The sequence below is a fragment of the Argentina silus genome (assembly GCF_951799395.1).
Source record: "Argentina silus genome assembly, chromosome: 2".
NCBI lineage: Eukaryota > Metazoa > Chordata > Actinopteri > Argentiniformes > Argentinidae > Argentina > Argentina silus.
The window spans coordinates 20,623,612-20,638,296 of record NC_139656.1 but is presented as its reverse complement, the minus strand read 5'-3'; the positions used below and the strand labels follow the sequence as shown (position 1 = coordinate 20,638,296).

General features: G+C 44.5%; 1 protein-coding gene across 1 annotated transcript; it reads right to left on the bottom strand.

The window, feature by feature from the left end:
* Window positions 1–1,001: 1,001 nt before the first annotated feature.
* On the bottom strand, window positions 1,002–13,883 carry adamts15a (ADAM metallopeptidase with thrombospondin type 1 motif, 15a). The gene is given in 9 exon segments (XM_083665117.1): window positions 1,002–2,182; window positions 2,312–2,487; window positions 3,724–3,899; window positions 3,992–4,169; window positions 4,398–4,451; window positions 4,454–4,686; window positions 6,404–6,571; window positions 6,927–7,059; window positions 12,904–13,883. Coding segments are annotated over 9 exon segments (2,859 nt in total). The 5' UTR covers window positions 13,846–13,883; the 3' UTR covers window positions 1,002–1,383.
* Window positions 13,884–14,685: the final 802 nt, after the last annotated feature.

Genomic DNA, 14,685 nt, shown 5'->3' with positions numbered 1-14,685 from the left:
GGAGAGACTTGATCACTCTGTCTGTCCATGTACATGTATTGGGGGGGGGGAGGGAATCAGGCTAAGTCAACATCTCTGCTGAACGTGGTAAAGGCAGTGAAGTGTGGGGTGCAGCCTAATTTAGAGGATGATGAAATCACTGAGAGCTGGCTAACATACCAGCTGACAGAGTGCAGATGGTGGAGTGGGCAGTGTTTCCTGTCCCATTTGGCTTTTAGGGTATAACAACGTACTTTTTCAAAAGCCACCACTGTGATTTCAGCCTTCTATTTTGAACTGTTTCCATGATTTCTGCTGTTAGAAGTCTGTTGAACGTTAATGTTTGTTTCTCCCTTGTTTGCAAGGAGAGCACAAGGGACACATATCCATTGAACTACCCCTTTTTGTCATTGCTAAAAATGGTAGACATGTTTTCAATTCATGTTATAAAGGAGCAGAACATAATGCATCTATGCACAACATAACAGACATTCTATTATCATGTTCTGTGCTTGCAGAATCACTAGGTCTGAAATGATCAACCTCCTGAACTCCAGTTACTGTAGGCCAGTCACTGAGCAGATTGGATTACCTTGATAATGTATCTTTCGAACGGTTACACTCCTCACTATAGTAAGACCATTCGTATTGCTAACTTACTCCCTCTGTATTGGAAGGGGTAAAGGCAGAATAAATTCTCATGCAGTACAAGGGCATTATGTCTTGGTCCAGTGAGCAGATTTCCTTTCAAAACTGTTTGGCTTTCCAACAAGCAAGTAAGATAGTTTTGTGGATATTTGGCTCTCCAGCTACTAAGTGTACTGGTTTATCCACAGAACCTTGACTGAACCTGAAACAAATGTCATTGAGAATGACATTATGATAATCATAATGTAACAATGACAACTAAAAGGGAAAATGTGGTGCTCTGGTTCCAGACATATCCGGTAAATACAATTGATTGCTGGCGAATGGACATTCTTCATCTATTGGCACCTACCAAGAATACAATGGATGCAACACACATACAATTAACACCAATTGTTCGTAGTTGACCCTCAAAATTGTTGTGTAGTTGTGTTACAATCAGAGGTGGACATCTGTGTGTAACTCTGAAGTCTGAGTGATTATAATCAATCACCAAAGAATTGTTAACAGCGAAAATCCCTCTCTCTGTCTTTGCCTGTGTGTCTCTCACTATGCTCCGCCCTGGTACTGTGTCCTTTGTCTCCTTCATGTCTGTCCCAGTTTGTAGGCTGATGCTAATGCACCAGAACAAATACAGTTCTGGATCGTTAGGTGATTTTTTTTTCGGTTTTCTTTTCTTTGTCGAATACATTATTTGACAAACATACCAGTCAGTTGAGGAGGGGCTGTAGATTTGGAAGGGGAGGGGGGTATTCACTAACAGGGCTTTAAGGAACAGAAGTCCAGCTCCTGTGGCTTGCGTTTGCTGCCGGAGCAGTGGTCCCGGGGCAGAAGAAGCCCAGTCTGGGTGGTACAGCGCAGAGGCCGCCTCTTGAAGCCCTTCCCGCAGGTTTTGGAGCAGGGCGACCACTCCCCAATGTCCCACACAGGACAGGGGTCCCCACACACTCTGATGGCCGAAGGCCTCTGTGTGAGCTCACAGTCCAGCCCCGGCTCCCCGTCCGGCCCCAGGCACTGCACCATCCTCCTCTGGAGCCCACTCCCGCACGTCACTGAGCACTCGTCCCACCCCGTGGTAGACCACTTCCCTGGGACAGGCCCCTGCTTGCTGTAGGAGGTCTTCTTCAGGAGGTCTCCTCCCTTCTCCCCCCCACCTTCTTCTGCCAGGACACTGTTGTGGGAGCGTGCCCGGCCCTCCTTCTTCAGGGCCTTGTCCTCCTTGCTTTCACGGGCCAGGTAGAAGGAGTAGCGGATGCGAGGAGGGGTCATCTGGCCCACAGACAGCACCTCCACGGTCAGGGCTTCGCGGAGCGGCTTGACAGCCTGCAGGGTCTCAGCCAGCCCTGCGGTACCACTGTAGCGTAGCAGGCTGCCCTTCACTATGATGTCCCTCTCCACAGCCGACACCACATAGTTCCCATTCAGCAGGTACTGGCCCTGGCTGTTCTTCACCGCCAAGTAGTTGTCATCAGCGACAATGCCCTTGTAGCCCCGCTGCCGGATGTCTATGTTGGAGGCTCCCATAGGCAGCATGACAACAAAGTTGTAGCCGTGTCTGGAGGGAAACACAAGATAAACAGAAATCAATGAAAGCTATTGAATGTTTACGATTGAAAATATGAAAATAAATCATCCATTCATTTTATGACTTCATACAATACACGTTCTATGAAGGCTAACTCACATGGGCTTGGTGAAGAGACCTGACACCTTCTTGCAGCTCTTGTTGTCTCCTCCACACACGCCACACTTGTCAAACTTTTTATTGGAGCCCAGTTTGGCGTCACAGCCAGCCTTGATGCACCTCCCCTGGACACACACTGCTGAGGAGTCTGGAGAGCAGGGCGTTCCATCCACCACCTGCATCACAGGATCATAGACAGAATTAATATACTGTAATACCCAAAAAAATACATTTTTAACCTATACGTTACGTGGGTGATTACAGGTGTGCGTGGCATGCACAAATTATATGTAATTATATTGCACGTTCTTTATGCTCAACAACTTTGTTATATGGTATGCACAGATCTCCTGCTTTGATTGTTTTTGACATGCCTACAGTGATTGGGCCATACACCTCAGAAGAAAGGCAGAAGAAAACACTGAGTTAACATTCAGACCCATGACCCCAACACATGATCAGTCTGACTGGAGGCAACCAACCAGATCTGTCTGCACACCCGTCTGTGTTGGCAGGGGTCAGGCCACCGGTGAAATATGTGACTGATAACTCAACGTGTGTCTGAGTACTGCCTCAGCCTGTTCTCCCATCACATGACATGTCATGTCAATAACCAGCACCAAGAATGCCACGTTACCTGTACAAAGCCCTTTTGTTGGAAAGGAGTTGAAGATGTCTCCATACTTTTGATTCTGTAGTTCATTATTGAGAAGCTAACACACCAACAGTGCTCTTCCAATGTTACAAGCTCAGTAGTGCTTTGCTGTTATTCCCTTGTGCCTCAGCATGTCTGCCACTCACTCCTATATGATAGTATAGCTGTGTGAAATGTAGTGTGTGTGTGTGTGTGTGTGTGTGTGTGTGTGTGTGTGTGTGTGTGTGTGTGTGTGTGTGTGTGTGTTTGTGTGGATACCCCTCCATGCCGTGACTGAGGGTCCTGCTCTGGCTCACTCCACACCCCTCTATCTGAGAGAGATAAGCCCTCTCCCCATCTCCTCTTCATTCCTTTCTTCTCCTCGCTCCTCAGTGAGCTCTGACGCTGTTATATATTCATGCATGTGTGTCCATACAGCTAACCATACACTATTCACTATGGTGAAGGAATTCAGCTCCATACAAGTAGTTTCATAGTACTTGACTATCTGCCATTGCTCTCTTCTAAAGCTCATTCATATAAAGGTACTTTTTTTTTTACAGCCTTTATACTATATATATATACAGTATACTACAATCAAATATATCAGTCATATGATTATGTTCCATTCAAGTTGATGAGGAACAAAAAAAACAGCCACAATGATTGGATATATTGCCATGGATGAGTTCAGGCCAGATATCATGAGTGTGACCAGTAATGTGTGAGCACATCTACAGCATAAAGACTGAACCCACGACACCCGCTGCATACTAACCTTGGGGGCCAGGACATAGAAGTAGCCTGTGCCGTTGGCCCTGCAGATGAGCTTGCACTTGTCCTTGGGGGAGACCCCAGAGTACTTGGGTACCCATACCACGGAGGGAGTGAGACGGTTGGTGTTAAGACTAAAGCCGTTGAAGGCCTCACACTGCTCCTCGCGGTAGCTTTTACCTATAGGTGTCACAAGGTCGAAGATGATTACCATGTGGGGAGGACAGAAACATTGAACATACTGTCGTTATATGATCTGAGCCAACTTATACCTGTGTCAGGGCAGGGGTTCAGGTTGCAGGAGCGGTACTTGACCCGTACCCCTTGGCAGTATTTTCCCCCATTTGCTGGCACTGGATTGTCACACTCCCTCTTGGCCAGTTGAACGCCACCACCACACGTGCGAGAGCAAGAGCCAAATGTGCCCCACTTCCCCCAGCGCCCGTCCACCTGAAGAACCAAGGCCAAGAGGGTTATCATAGTGAAGATGACAACATGGGCATTCCGTCATCACACTCCACAGAGGTCTGCACTGGCACATTCCTGTTTCCATAGACATGACACATCTCACACTGCTGTGTAAGAGTGTGTGTGTGTGTGTGTGTGTGTGTGTGTGTGTGTGTGTGTGTGTGTGTGTGTGTGTGTGTGTGTGTGTGTGTGTGTGTGTGTGTGCCATACCTTTGCCTTGTGGATGTCTTGCTTGTCAGTGCAGACCCCCCGCATGCAGAGCTGTCCATATCCCCACAGTTGGTGCCGTCTGCCCAGGGGAAATGACGTGTCTGACACACCAGCTGATTGCGGGTCTTTCCAGTGCACCACAGCCGGCCACAGGGGGCCTGCATAAAAAGACAGGGCTTGGAGCCCTCTCCAAATGCCAGCTCGCACTGCCGATCCAGGCTGTAGGAGGCGCCGGGGAGCATGTCAGGCAAAGCCAGGGGCTTCTGAGGTTGGTCCAACAGACATTCCCCTGAAAGAGAGAGCATGAGCTATGAGCTACAACAACACACAGGGTTTACTGTAAGGTTCAAGTGCTGAGTTTAAGTGCTCAGCTGTGGCTGATTTTCTGTAATCCCAAACTCTCAAACACATCTAGTCCACCTGTCTTCACAAAAACTGTGCTTTATATACATACCAGTCATACTTTTGATGCAATTCACTGTGTGTGTTTATCTTGTCTTTTATAAGGCTGCAAGTAAAACATACATTCTACGAAAGAAGATCAGGCTTTGTGTGTGTGTGTGTGTGTGTGTGTGTGTGTGTGTGTGTGTGTGTGTGTGTGTGTGTGTGTGTGTGTGTGTGTGTGCGTGAGTGTGCGTGTGTGTGCATATGTGTGCATATGTGTGTGCAGATTAAACAAAGTGCATGGCCTCTTAGCCAGTCACCCAGTAATGACCTTGTGAGGTTGGCCCTTTGAAGCTGGGGCTTCAGAAACTGCTGATGGTTCATTGCACTGAGTTGCCAAAGACCAACGCCACACAAACACACACACACACACACACACACACACACACACACACACACACACTGAGGGGGGCAAGTTTCTCTCCTTAAATATACACACACATGGTCCACTCTTGTTCAACCACTCGCTGTGCCAGAGGCGTCTGCCTAGTGTCTGTCGTGCAGACTGGAGTTACGATAAGAAGCACAGACGACCTTTTCCTGGAAAAGTCTAAAAATACTCTGGGTTTGACAAGCTAGTGCTATTGGAACATGAAAGGCTACCATACAAAAATGAGTAGATCATGGGCGTTGGTGTTTTAACACTCAGTAAGACACTCCTGTCTTTGCACTCAAATGATAGGAGATCAGGAGAAACCACTTCTCAACATTAACTTATTTACATCCAATAGAGAATGCACACACTGGAGGCCAACAATATTGCCATGGTGATACTCCACATCTCTGTGTGTGAATTGGTATTTGTCTTTTCTGTCCCGAGGAATTTCCTCCAAAGGGCACAAAAACGGACAGACCATTTTTCTATTTTAACCTGTGTGGGAAACACTGGGGACTACACCTAGCTGCCAAATTCGCCGTGGTGGTTCTCTGTTGAACATCCTCTCTAATTTGGGACAGATGGTCAGGATAGCAGGCCTTGAAATAACACTGTCACTGATCTGGGTCCAGACCTTGTGGTTTGCCCCGCTTGGCAGATGCTCTAGCTGCCTTCAGTAGCATGGATTTCTGCACAGCCCTCTCTAACATTGTCAGAGTGAAAGTTGTACAGTATACGCTACTGGATAGACAGTGCACTGAAGACGTCCTATATGGGTGCATGTCTTTACATCAGAGCCACCCATATCTGATGTTTGAAGTTACCAGTGCAGGGCACCTTTGCTGATAGACACTGCAAGATTATTAAGCAACAAAATAAGAGACAAATTCAGTCTGCTCCTGAACAAGCCCTTGTAGCAGAACAGCCTCAGAACAAACCAGCCTCTGTGATTATGTGTGAAGTGCATTAGGATGGGCATGTGCTTTCTGAATGTGATCAGCCCGTTGCTAAGACAAAACTCAAATGTTTGCATGTTGCCAACCTATGACTTAACTTAAGCACCACAGTCGAGCAAACTTCAACTGAGCTTCACACCTCTTTATCAAGTACTCTCTCTCCTTCTCCATGCTACCTAAACCAGAAGGCAGGGGTCAGGGGTCAGGGGTCAGGGGTGAGGGTGGCTCACCATGCCCACTGTCCAGAAAATCGGTGATGATGGCAGCGCTGCAGGGGGACCAGGGGCTGGTGCGGTTGATCTTGATGAGGGTAGGTGACATCATGTGGTTTTCCTTCAGCTTCCCAAACACCTCCTCACAGGCCTTCACATTGTCATGGGCCATGTTGAAGACGTGCCCTGTCAGGGAGAGACGCAAACAGCACACTAACACGTCAGCTGTCTCCTCTTTGTTTGTCAATAGTTACTGGGTGTTTACCTGCTTATCTTTCTGGTTGTTAAGCCAAGATAGAAATAAGTCAAACAGCTCATCTTTGTTAATCAGTTTAACAGTAAACATTGTACAATTGAATCTGTAAGGACAATATGATACTGGGGTCCTACATTAGACTGTATAAGCAACAGTCATGAGGGAATCTGGGGTAGTTTTGTGGAGCAAATATTACATTTTCCCACACTCCCGCAAAACACTGAGCTGGGGTTTTGGTGACGATCTTGGTTTGTGTAAAGGAGGGTGGTGACTGAGCAGACTCACCAAGCTCGTGGGCAGTGGTGAAGGCAGAGGGAAGGCCATCATCTTCGATCACAGAGCAGCTCCTCTTGGGGTCACACATAGTGCCCACGTCGGCCATGCCCAGTGTGTCACAAGTAGAGGCTCCACACAGGTCCTGGATATGAAGACAAACACACACTGGTCAGACCAACACTCATCTCTCATACATTTCACCCTCTGGTTGTCTGCCCTGCTTGTTGCTCTGTTTATGACAGACCATGGAAGAGAAGGACAATACAATATACATACAATATGTACAGTATTGTGGTTAGAGTCAGTGTCTTTATATCCTGACAAATTATTACAAATGTCAAGCTCTTTCAATGGGAATGCATGTATGGAAATTCCCAGAACACCTTTGGTCTCATTTCACAGTTGCATTTTTTTTGCAACAAAAAAAAAAGGTTCCAAATGATCTATTTCTTCACCACAAAGTTTTAAACACAATTTCGGTGAGTATCCATTTGGATCAGTTGACTGCACCTCATAATCACAGGGCTCACTGACAACCATAGTAACCATGCAGCAACGCCCTTCTGCCCAGTTCCTAAAAAGGACTGGCTCACTTAAACAGTACCAATTGGATTCTAACAGTATTGTAGATGAGGACAGTAATGGCCAGCCATTGCAGCTAAAGCCCATTACATCCACTATTGAGAACTTCCATGCCACAATCCCCCCCAAAACACACTTAAAACCTCCCAGTCCCAAGCCCCTCACAACTTTGATCTGGCATATAAAAGCCTATCCAAAGTGAAGCCCTAAAGGACTGTGACAAATTATTTACAGTATACACCACAATTGTTGAAATAGATGAAAATCGGATCCAGATGTGTGTGTGTGTGTGTGTGTGTGTGTGTATGTGTGTGTGTGTGTGTGTGTGTGTGTGTGTGTGTGTGTGTGTGTGTGTGTGTGTGTGTGTATGTGTGTGTGTGTGTGTGTGTGTGTGTGCGCGTGGGTGGGTGGATGGGCGGATGGGTGGGTGTGCGCGCATGTGCGCGTCTGTGTGTGGAACTGCTTATTAACACAAAAAATACAGGACAGACAGAACAAAGATACTAAACGGCAATGAGCTATGTTTTCAGCTCTGACCTACTTCTCACATCCGCTATATATCTTTCCATTCTGTGGACCCAGCTGTTTAGTAACCAGTGCCGATCCTGACAAATCCTAAAAGCTCCACTGGTCTTTGGTGACCTGTTTCTATGGCATCCTCTCCACAGAGTTGGGCATAGAAATCAGCACTATCTCCATAAGCAAGTCTGCCAGTGGCTGCACAATTGGAACTGGGGTACATTCAAAAGCAAGAAGTTGCACAGAGCTGCAACAGCAGGCATGAGAAAAGAGGAGCTACAACACAACTGCAGGTTGTGATGGCTACTGCAGAATAGATCTAATTCACCAATATCACAGGCAGCTTTTATGAGATCTGGAAATACTTAGGTGTATTTTTTTCCCTTTACCCTGGTGTCTATCAGGGAAGTTAATAGCAAACTTAGTGTAGAGTTACTACCATCCATCCTTCTCTGGGGAAATATGAATTTGGCAGGTTTATGGTCAGAATCCATTACTAATCTTTTGGAAAAGGGGTTTTCACATACAGTGCACATTCTGTGCGAACCATCGAGACATCTCACAAGCTGCAGGGTAAACCATGGCTACTCCTGTGGAGAGCTCAGTAGTCTTCATAAAACACACAAATTAAACTCTAACAGTGCCGAGGTATAGCTAATGAAGACGATACCTCATATTCAGTACCAGTGTCATGATACAGCCCAACAGGGTGACATTACATAAAGCCATATTCCCTCATTATCATCACCCCCCAGTCTGGCCAAATCTCTTCATCACCACTGTGTCAGAAAATACTGCTCAAACAGCACTGACCCAATTGGCACCCAGAGGTATCAACATAAGACTTTCATTAGGCCTTTATAAAGTCCAAACTGTTCCATATGTGCATTCTCAATCCTCTCTCTATCACTCACTACTTCTCCCACTCTCTCTGAGTCATAGCTACAAGACATGCCTGTATTCACCACAGCTCAGCTTTAGTATGTTCAATCAAAGTGGTTATTTGTAAAGACAGACACAACGGGAATGAAGGGTGGGGTGGGAGTGGGGCACAAAGAAGTCAGGATTACTGGCAATAAAAGACAGTAAAAAAATGAGTTGACAGGAGGGGCTGTTGGGTAATTGTAGGTCCCATTGGGAGTATCCCCTCTCATAATTACAGCTTCACAGCTGAAGGTGAACTCTGTTAGTCTTTCACATCCCCTCCAATGTTATGGGATATTAAAGCTCATTTCTCATGTGAAACGGTCAGAATGCCCAAGGGAATAAGTTAACTGAAAGTGATTGTTTCAAGTATTTTTCTCTTCCTCTCACAAGTCCCATTACAGAATGTTTTGAATCATGAGCCCATGCTTTGAAAGGTTTACCTCACACAACTGTGCTGTTGCCAATGGTGACAAATGTTACTGTAGAGCCATGAATAACATGCTAAAACTCTACTTATTCCTTTGCTCATTTCTTGCATGATTAATTCAACAACAAGCATGTCTAATCTTTTCTAAACATTTCTACATGTATTTAATATATTTCTATATTATTCCCATTGACGTTGCATGTCTAAAAACTGTTTCTATGCTTATAAATGTTGCACAGAGAAAAATGATTCTTTATTATAATGGTTAAGCTGATACAGTACATACTGGCACGATTGCTATATTTGCCATATCCAATGTGCAGACACGTCCATCAGTCTCTCTCTCTCTCCATTAGTCATACTCATGGGTAATTGCATACTTGTAGTAGGCTGTCTTGAGCTTGTTTGTTATTTAGTGGTTGGGATGACAGGCTCATAGGGTGCTGTTTAAAGTGGCTTGCAGGGCTTCTTTGTCAGTTGAAGAAAAGAGCTTGATGATGGCCAACTATGCCACTTCACCTTGCCAGTGCTCCTAAAGCCCTTTTATTAGGTGTAAATCTGAGGGACCGATAAAGTGGAAATTACTGAAGGTAAGTTTTAATAGAGACTACTACTGTAAATTGTGAAACCTATAATATGTGGTTGTTCTTCAAAACCTTCAACATACTTCAACAGTTGACAATCATCAACTGTCTTTCCCCTAAAACATTTAGGGCCGGTTTCCCGGACACAGATTAAGCCTAGTCCTGGACTAAATACGATTTTCAATAGAAAATCTTCATTGGCTATGCATTTTAGTCTAGGATTAGGTTTAATCTGTGTCTGGGAAACCGGCCCTTACATGCTAAGTAAACTGCAATAAGATACTGTATGTCATGTATGCACAGTATTTGAGATACATGTTATAGTTTGCATCCATTCCTTCCAAATATAGGCCAATTATAGAACATTGAATTATGACCCTGAATTCTTAATGATATTAAAGGGGCAATCTGGGACTCAAACAACAACAACACAGTCCCCCCACCACTTTTATTGGTAAACAGCCGAGGAATGGGGCTGGAGAAATGTTAGCACTCTCAAATTCATAGACGGAGCTACAGTGTGGATGCAAGAACTGACCATCCATGAGATCAAAATTAATTATAGTTTTAACCATGTTTTGAAGCTATACAATGTTTGTTTACTTGTTGTTGTTGTTGTTGTTTTTTACAAACAATGGTGTAATGGAGTATATTTTAGGTTATGATGAGGTAAAACAGTTGAACTAAGCTCATGAGGCATTTATAAGCTATATTCCTAAAGAATAAATGGCTATATACAGTATGATTAATTTAAAAGTAAAAAAGATCTTCCAATCCCTGATAGGTTCTTTACGTGATAAGTTGACAAAGACAGAAAGTATCAACATGAACAAAGAGGTGACACGAAAGAAACATCGATATGACTAGAAATATACACAAACATAGATAAACAAGTCAAAGAATAAACTAATAAAGCAGAGCAAGCTGATGAAATGAAATGTACAGTGGAAGTGTCCCTGCCGGCTGACTGCAGCTGTGGAGTGCTCCTCTAGTGCTGGTTTCACACTGGGGGCAAGCAGGTGGGCCAGAGACGTGGAGGGATAGGGATCTCTGACATGTGCACATAGATCCCCCCTTCCTATCCCCCCTCGGGCATGTTTAATGGGGAGCAGGCATCCTCAGTTAGGGTGGGGGTGGGATGGGCTGAAGCATTTACAGCTGGAGGCAGGATGGGGATGGTCTAGAGAAACAGAGACACTTCCGATTGTTGCATCCTTCAGGGGACTAAAGTTCCTCGGTTTCAGAGAGTACAGGTAAAATAAGATAGGTTAATTTGTGTAGGTTTTGAAAGCTTATTCAGTTGAGTATGTTTGTTAGAGAATTATTATTATGGTTGAGAAAAAATGATCATGACATAATATGCTGTATGGCCCAATCTGGTATGTGAGATCACCTAAATGACATCAGTCTCATTCATTCTATCACATGAAATCTTGGAGAGTGCATTTGTACGCTGCCTCTATTGGAAGTGTGAAGTGAATCTCTTCCCACCAAAAGTTCACCTGTCCTAGACCTGGAACTGGGTAGTAAACCATGGACAAACTGCTCTGGCTATTCATGAAGGAAAAGGATTACTAAACACTTGTTCAATCTACTCTCCCTGCCTGTCTGCCTGCCTGACTGTCTGCCTGCCTGTGTGTCTAATTTGGCATGTCATGACTGAAATTTGGTTGAGAAGTTAAGGCCTTCATATGGCTGATGGCTTATCTTGCAACACATTGAGTAATTGGAAGGAATGTTAGGAGTGACATGAACTCTGACCTCCATCACAGGGCTCAAATGAAGAGGTACAGAGAAAACATTTCAGGGGGGGGTTTCCCATTCAATTTAAAATAACTGCCCCCCTCAAACCATTATCTGGTAGTTATGGTCAACTGGGGTCATGTCCCATCCATGGCTTGCCTCTCGTGGAAGGATGCATGTACAGTCTTGTTTGAATCTGAGTAGTCTCATGTAGCCATACTTCCAAATCACGTTGTTCTCACGCCTCATTTGGAGGTTTGGATGAAATTAAGATTAGCTGATCTGGCGTGGATTTAACTGGATGGAGCGATGGGAGAATGTGCTCACAATTGCATTGACTGTTACATTCCAAGAACTCTCCCCCAGATGCCCATAGAATGTGTCATCTTTTCCAACTAGGTAGGACTATTTTGCAGAGATGTTACATATGCTAGCTTGCAACATTGGAGAAAATGGAAAAAGATCTGATGGAAAAAAGGAATTTTGTTTTGTTTAGCTCCACCCAAGCAAGGTATTTGATTGGTTTGAGGTTTGCGAGGCGTCACTTATTTCAAACAAGTTTCCACCCCTTTGTAGCTACTTTCTGCAAAGGATTTCCCCAGGCTTTCAAACTACAGTAGGCAAAGCCTCGTCTCAACGAAGTTAGGCTCTGAGTAATGGGTGGTTGGTCCACAACAGCTGGGGATTATCTCAGAGTTCACCAGAGGTGGTGAGTGTGTTTGAGTGCAAATCAATTAGATTAACATTAAAGAGTCCATATAGTCATTCATATATTGATATTGTGGAAAATATATTATGCAAATTAATGTATGTATACTTTGTGACATTTTAATACAGCTTTGTAGTGTCTATGGTGACATATACGTTTTGGTGTCCCTATCCATATTCCAGGAATCCCATGCCCCACTGTGTTGGAATGCATAGCAGCAGAGTCATCAGACAAAAGCACAGGACGTCAGAGGATGGTGTTCTGAATTGGCCTTGCAAAGGTTCAATCTAGATATCAAGTTTATATTTGAATGCAAGTTCAGCAGCAATTCTGAATAAGAAACAACTGTACTAACCACTGAGAATCCATGCCATTGCGCACATGTAAGCGCATTTGCACACAACATATCACCATCCCATGGCATGTTTTCAATTCTCTGATGACCCCAGGATGTCACAGAGCACCCCCTGTCGGAAAAATAATGCCCATCCTTACCTGCTTGGTGAAAAGGATAGCTGTATCCCAATATTCAGGATGCTTGTCGTTATTCTTGTTCATTTTTTTCTGCCAAGTGCAAAAGTTACGCAGAGTCATCGCTGCGTTACCGGACACTTTGGGTCCTTTGTCATCATCACTTATCACCATGAACTTGACAACTACGATGCTGATGGAGTTGAGAATACTGGGGTGTTTGTAGAGTCTAGCTGCCACTGACATAAGGGTCAAGAGGTAATGTTTAAGGTCATCTCCATGGAATTTCGCCATGGACTCATCGGCGACGACCAGCGTCTCGACGTATCTGGGAATGGAGGCGAATCTTTTGGATCTACCCATGCCTTTCAACATAGTTTCAGTCACATTGTGTCCTTTTAAGTGCTTGTATTTCTCCAAAGACTTTGCAGCCTCTTGACTCATACCAGTGTCCACTGCGCACCTGGAGGTTGAATTGCCGCTGAGGTTTTCGTTGGTACGACGTCGGATAATGTGCGCGCTCTCGATATTTCTTGAAGTTGTGTCATTGCGGACTAGACTGATGAAATATTCCCACCCTTTGAAACCAAATGCGCCTTGTAAACCCTTGCATAGGCTCAATGCTGCGTATGAATACCGGTCTGAGTTGACATAACCAGAGTAAAAGCACCGGCTCATATCAGCGCTTGTAGCAGGATTGGAGGCTGAGGCAGCGCCTTGCGCAGAGATGGATGGGGCAAGAAAATGTGAATCTGGATGTATATCGAGCACAAAATCCTGCTGGAAGGCATTTATTTTAAGAACAATTCTTCCCGTAATATCCTCGGCGTTGTTAAAATCATTAATCTCATAGTTTTGGTCATCCAGTCTGATAGGGAAGCAAAGCTCACTCTCCATGCAATGAACGCTTTTGGAGAGTATAATCACAAAGTAGAGGAGAATAACTGTCCTTAAGAACATGGTCATGTTTGTATTTATGAATTAATGCAGTGATCAGGAATTGAAAAGAACGACTAGTGAATCGTGTTCACTCTGAAATCTATTAAATCAGAGATCAGTACGACAGAGAATAATCCAAGGCGCCGTATTTTTAAAACATTGCCGCTGTAAATCCTCTTAGTGCAAAATCCTCCGTCCTCAGTATATGACTCACTTCCATATTCTACCTGTCTGCTGGGCTGATTGCTGCTTTCTGTGGGTTTTATGCATTTGCGTCATGTGTAAACATTGGGAAATTGTAATCAGAGTTTGGGGAGGTGCTCGGGAAAGCTCATTGGTTATGTGTCCCAGTTCAAGGTTTACTCTGCAACCACTTGAAACTCTGTAAGTATAAGCATCATCACTTCGGCGGACTACAAGAACTGGGTCTCCCTCCCACTTTCCTGGGGTTGAACTGTGCAGTGCAGCGCGTGGCAACCACCCCGCCTCCACAGCACATCTGTATCCAACGCAACATCCAAGGCAATAACGCGGAATGAAATGTGATAGTTTGCAGTTGATTATCCTCTACTAACTGCCATTTTATTATATGTTCTGGAATCTGTAGAATGATTGTTTCAAAATACATGTATAATAAAGGCATGTCATGCAGCGCCCAGAGACAAAATAATGAATCACGTAGTGCCTAAACCAGTGCGTAATTAGTGCGTAATTGTATTCTTACATTTATTCAATCGTAAACTATCCACAGTACATATGCACTTTAATCTATACGATCATGCATATGTCTGATTCGTGTATGTTCACCTTATTTTCTGACAGTGTGGAGGAGGAGGTAGCCAAATAATTGTTTTATTGTGTGCGGCT